This window comes from Cyprinodon variegatus, unplaced genomic scaffold (assembly GCF_000732505.1).
Source record: "Cyprinodon variegatus isolate N-32 unplaced genomic scaffold, C_variegatus-1.0 Scaffold309, whole genome shotgun sequence".
Taxonomy (NCBI): Eukaryota; Metazoa; Chordata; class Actinopteri; order Cyprinodontiformes; family Cyprinodontidae; genus Cyprinodon; species Cyprinodon variegatus.
The window spans coordinates 255,477-261,675 of record NW_015150762.1 but is presented as its reverse complement, the minus strand read 5'-3'; the positions used below and the strand labels follow the sequence as shown (position 1 = coordinate 261,675).

Genomic DNA, 6,199 nt, shown 5'->3' with positions numbered 1-6,199 from the left:
ATTTATTTTTCTTTTGTAAAATGACCTGTTATGTTTGCGCCTTTTGTTTGTGAAGTACAGTAATTTACAGCTTTTTTTATTCTTCATGTTGGCCGCGTTTACAAAAGGGGCTTCAAACTGGACTCCCTCTTCATCCTAAACTTTGTTGTGTATATTATTTTAAATGAATTTAACCTTCAAAGTTTACCAAAATGTAAAAAAATGTCAATCAAACAGCACCTACTTTTCACTAAATTTCTTGAGTACATCTATTTTTACAGTAATTCTTATACTTAAGTTCAAGCCATTTCAGATACTTTAAGACTTTTAATCAAGTAGCATTTCAGTCAGTGACTTGGACTTTTACCAAAGTCATATTTTGGAGAGGTACTTATACTTTTACTTGACTCCTAGATTTCAGTACTTTATACAACACTGGTTTTATGTGTTGTCTTTTCCATTTACAGGGCCCCCTGCCTGTCTTTGCCTAGAGCCCCAAATTTCCTAAATCCACCCCTGTCTCCATCTTGTTTTTCCTTTCCATCAGCTAGTTTTTTCACTACATCTTAAGCGACTTAATAATATGGATACACAGAAATAAACCCTGGAGATGTCGCAGGATCATTGATTTGAAACACAGACTGCTATTTTGGAACCCAAAGAGAGAGGTCCTAAAATCCCCAAAGCATTGCCCGGGTTTATCCATCAGTCATGCACCATAATTGACAGACCTTTAAAAAAGTTTTAGATAGAGTTTCTTCCTCATAACACCAAACTCTCATGAGTTCTTGATGTAAACATGTTTTAAAGGCAGGGAAATTCTTTCACTCAGAAAGTTTCCCTTACTGAGGATCTGTCAGCATCCAGAAACTGCAGACAAAGCTTGAGGATGATCCTTCAGACGCTGATATATATGACTTTATAGGTTTTTTTTTTTTATTCCCCTTTACATATTTATAACACTGCATTATTCTGATTTCGGTTTTGAGGATAACCTTTCCTGGGAAGCTGATATTCTCTGGAGCAGCAGTTCATTCGGAGATTAAAAACAAACAGATATGAGGAACACTATGACTCCAGATGAGTGCAATAACACTGATTAAACAAGGTCAGCGATTAAACACGCAAACCAGCTCTAAAGCTGACCTTATTTATTCTAACAAAATGGGCCTGTTCATTGATCTGCACTTGCAACAGCTAATTTCTTGCAGAAATTTAGATTCTCTGCCTTAATTTTCTATTTTTACATGTTTAAGACATGTATTAAATCCATTTGGAGACGATCATTTTTAACTGCAGCATGAACATGAAGCAGCTGACAGCAGGATTAACAACTGGCTGCATAAATGCTGTTTCCTGTTGGATCAGAAAACTCTCATCTAACAGGAAAGACAAGCTCACTACATCTAAGCTCTTTTAGAGAGTTTCAAGTGTCATATTCCTCCTCAGACTTGATTTTATTTTTAAAACTTCACAACAAGAAGTTTAAATGACAAATGTTTAAATATATCAATGTTCTTCCATAAGCTGATGCATCATGTATAGTAGAGGTTCAGAAACAGATTAATATCACTCAGCATGTCAGTATTTGGTCTGACATGCTGAGATTGCAATCAAAGCAGTTATAGCTATCAATAAAGTTTTTGTTTAATGCATTAGAAAACTTTGTCACATTTCAAGGCAAGGCAAGTCTATTCGTACAGCACAATTCAGTACAAAGACAATTCAAAGTGCTTTATATGAATTCAACCGTAAAATAGAGGAAAATGAAAAGTAGAACAAAAGAAATAAAGATAAAAACATGATAAAAGCAGGTAGGTCAAGAAAAACATTCTCTGTATTAAAGAACAAGTTCCTGTAAAAGCAACACGTTTCCTCATTACTGAAAGATGAATGTCATCATACATGTTCAGCATTCCAAATAAAGACACCAACAAGTTATATAAAGTCCTTCCTCCTGACTATGATCATTTGTTTTAGGTTTCAACGCAGCAAAGGTAACATCTAACAGCGTCTCATCTTGTTCTACAGCTTCTTATTTCTTGTCACGTTAAACTGAGACCTTTTAGCAAAGAGTCTTAGTTAGTTAGTCTGGAAGGATTCAGATTTTTACTGAACTTCAGTGTCTTTTTTCAGATGGCGTCTGCTTTTCGGTTGGTGCTCCTCCTCAGCTCCATCATCGGCATCTTGACCATTAAAGCTGTGAGTGAAATTAAAAATAATTGTTTCAATTTTATCAAAACTGACAGGTTAGAAGCTGTTTTTATTGATGTGGTAGAAGATGGAAGAAATATGTTTAACTTTGGATGGGAGAAGACAAAAATATCAAAACTGTTTGTTTCTGCGCAGGCGTCTGCTCAAAGTGAAAACTTTGGAGAGGCAGGTGGGTTCTTCTCTTTCTTTCTCTCAGGCTGGACTGGACTTTTAATAACATGTCATATAAAATTACTTTACTGGAGACAATTTGAAGAATTCAAAGTACATAATTATTTAATTATGTATTTAAAATGGATACAAAATTAAAGTCTGGATGGTCGTAAGAAAAGGGATAAATATACGGGGGCCCTGAAGCGCAAACCACATCAACAAATCTTTAAACGCAACTACATTCTCAAAAACAGAACGTTTTCAAAAACATAGCATACTCAAAAAAGCAACATTTTCAAAAATGCACTTTCAAAAACATATTTAAAAAAAGCAACATTTTAACAAATGCAACGTTTTTTTATAACCCCTTTTCATAAACACATTTTCAAAAACACAAAATTTTCACAAATGCAGCAATATTTTGAGAAACACATTTTCAAAAACACAACAACTAATTCAGAAACACAAAAACGTTTTTAAAAATGACTTGAAACATGAAACCTCTGTAATTGGATGACTGCACCGTTTGGCTTGTCAACAAGAATTAATTCTGCTTCTGCTGGCCCATTGAACATTTTCACAGAAAAGCCACAATGACTTCTGGTTTAAAACCGAAAAACTGTTGTCCAATCAACAACGTCATTTTGATTATAAAATATTTTGTTTTTAAAATTGTTGTTCTTTTATTATACTTTTGTATTTTTTAATAGTTTTTGCATTTTTTAATCTGTAGTGGTGTTTTAGGGTTTGTCGATGTGGACTTCAGGGCCACCGTATAAATATTTTATCTGTAAATGTATTAAATCGTACTTAAACTTTTTTATAAAGTTCTAAAATATATATTCCTAATGTAAGATTTAATACAGAATGGAAAGAATGAGGAAAACACCAGACAACTTGAGTTTCTGATTAAAGTTCTGAATACCAAACCCTTTCCCTGCAGACAAAAAAAGAAAATATTTCCTCATGCTTCCGTAATGAGTGATACAACTATTCCGACTGAGTTAATTGGCTATAGCAGGATGTTATTGAATGATTTATGTTTGTTTTTGTCTAACCTCCTTGTTCGGTTGCAGCTTCTGTCTGTCCTGCTCCTTGTCCTCCTGGTTGGACCCAGTTTGGCTCTCGATGCTTTATTTTCTACTACCAGTCCAGGACATGGAGTGATGCAGAGGTACAGGAGATACATTTTTTGTTAGAGTACTGCAAGCAACTTGTTCAATGCAACAGCTGAATATACAATAGAATAGAATAGAATAGAATAGAATAGAATAGAATAGAATAGAATAGAATAGAATAGAATAGAATAGGAGTATACTGAATTGTCCTGTAGAAGAAGAATTGAGGATCTCTGGCAAAGCAACTAAGCGATGAAAAATTTTAAATTCATACCATTTTTCTTATTCAAAAGACCTTTGCTTGACTCCTCATGTCTGGATCGTTCTTATGGATACTGAACCCGGCTGATGTTGCACTATAATTTCATATTTTTCCAAATCCTCAGACATGTTTTCTGGAAGAACAAAACAATCCTGAAAAAGGAGTCATAACAGAGAATCTGAGCAGGAAAACAATGATCTCTGGGACCCGATGACACCAAAAGAAGGATGGAGAGATATTTTCTAATACCATAATGAAATGTATTTTTCACTCTTTTAGCTGAGAATGAATTTAAGTAATTACACTCAAAAAATTGTTAAACATCTTAATTCTGACATGCTCTATTTTTTGCTATAATATAAAAAGCAAAAAAGGCATTTGAAGGAATGATCATCAAAACAAAATTAATGCTAGAAGAAATCTATAGTGAAAGAACCCCACAAAGGAAGGTACATAGATATTAGCTAATAAAATGTGATAAAGACACATCAAACTGCCACCGTGAAAGAGAAGTAAATTAGTCTAAAGTACGAAATGGTGAGGAACAATAAAGTAAAACGACAAGAAACAAGGACTAAAATACAAAGCCATTAGAAAAAAATATTCAAAATATACATGAAAAATCATTTCAGTTATTTATCATTTTAAACTGGACCAACATAATGAAAATTTGATCATTTTGGCCCTGACCTTTTAAAGCTTTGCTTATATTAAAACATGTGCACACTTCCTAGCACACATAGATAAAGAGATAGCATTTGCTTTTTAGCTGATAGCTCAAGCAGTCAGAAACAAAAATGGCTGAATAATATTACTGCAGTGCAGGCCAGCACAAATGAATGCACTGCTTAGATCAGTTATAATTAAATGAAACTTTATCTCTGATTTCTATTTGATTTTCTCTTTCACTCATCATCAACTAAATTTTGCTCTTTAAGAAATTCTGCATTTCTATTGGAGGAAATCTGGCCTCGATCCACAGCTTAGATGAAAACAACTTCATCAGTGAGATGGTGGAAAGACAGACCGGTTACTCTCGAGACACCTGGATTGGAGGCTACGATGCAGTCAGTGTAAGTCCTACAAACACATAGAGGTTTTTATGTCGTTTCAACAAATATTGATGAACAAATTCATCATCAAAGTTGTGCTGTCAATATATTTTATTTAGTATTAATATAACTTTTGATATTGATATTCAGGAGAACACATGGTTGTGGAGTGATGGGTCAGCATTTGAGTTTACGCACTGGCACACCAACCAGCCGGACAATAGTGGAAGTCAACACTGTTTGGAAATAAACTATGGAGGTAAATCAATATTCATTGGACTTCCAACATATGTGAAATAATTAAATCTCTTGTTTGAAGTGAAGTGAACTGTTTCATTAGTTCATCAATAGAACATTCAGACACTAAATGTATTTTCAGTCAATTTACTACTGTTTTTCCTCTAAAATTCCAACAGGAAGCCATTGGAATGACATTCGGTGCTCCATGGGCATGCCTTTTGTTTGTGCCAGAGACATCTGATGCATATCTGCAGCTTCTTTCCAGGCTACAGCTCCTTCAGATCCAAACAGAGAAACTCCACTCTTTTAATCCCCTGCTTCTGTCCATGAAATCAACCTAAATAATTTTTCTTTGGTCATTTTACAGTCTTGCAATAAAGAATTATATTGTTTAGATATTGTTTTATGTTGGGTTGATTATTTCTTTATCATGTATTCGGAAAAATAAGTGATGAAATTTGATTAAAACCTAACTGTCTGATATGATTTTTCTGGGCTTGTGTATTTTTATTTAGGGACAGGTGAAAGCAGGAGATTTCCATTTTCATCAGCGGCTGGTTATATGTAAACCAGCTTACTGTGGCAGAAATATTTTTATCTAAATAAGAGGCTAATAAAGAATTTCTAAATGCTTTTAAACAGAAAAATGACAAGTTTCTGTGTTACGATGCCGCCCCCTAGTGGTTGCGTTGCATAACTGCTGCTTTCCTGTCTCCTTGTCTAACAGTGGTTGAACTAAATTGACCTGTCTTAAGCTGAAGCTTCATTCAGATAGAAGTACCTTACTAAAAACTATGAGTGGATGCAGATATTTGCAGCCCCTAGATTTACAGCAAGAGGCTGTGCTTGAAGGTTAATGATATTCTGAAGTTTACAAAATAAGTAAATGAAAATTGCCATCTTTTCATCATATTTATAGTTTAATTGGCTTTCATCCAATCTATTTGTCCCCTGATCTATTTCTTTTATATTTCGATTTAAAATTCACATATAATACCTTTTCTATTGTGTACATAGGCCACCATATGATGGTGAAAATCAGCCATCCAGGTGATAGTCATTCCAATCCACTGGACTTTGTTTCCAAGTTTGAAGACATTTCGCTTCTAATCCAGGAAGCCTTTTTAATTCAAAATGTCTGGAATAGCGTTGATTAGAGGTTTTATACAGTAGCCCATGAA

General features: G+C 34.2%; 1 protein-coding gene across 1 annotated transcript; it reads left to right on the top strand.

Annotated features, from left to right (window-relative positions):
* Positions 1–1,940: 1,940 nt before the first annotated feature.
* LOC107090736 (galactose-specific lectin nattectin-like) lies at positions 1,941–5,511 on the top strand. The gene is made up of 7 exons (XM_015384295.1): positions 1,941–1,976; positions 2,116–2,181; positions 2,329–2,362; positions 3,423–3,520; positions 4,665–4,799; positions 4,929–5,037; positions 5,195–5,511. The coding sequence occupies exons 2-7, from the start codon at positions 2,116–2,118 to the stop codon at positions 5,257–5,259; spliced, it is 507 nt and encodes a 168-aa protein (XP_015239781.1). The 5' UTR covers positions 1,941–1,976; the 3' UTR covers positions 5,260–5,511.
* Positions 5,512–6,199: the final 688 nt, after the last annotated feature.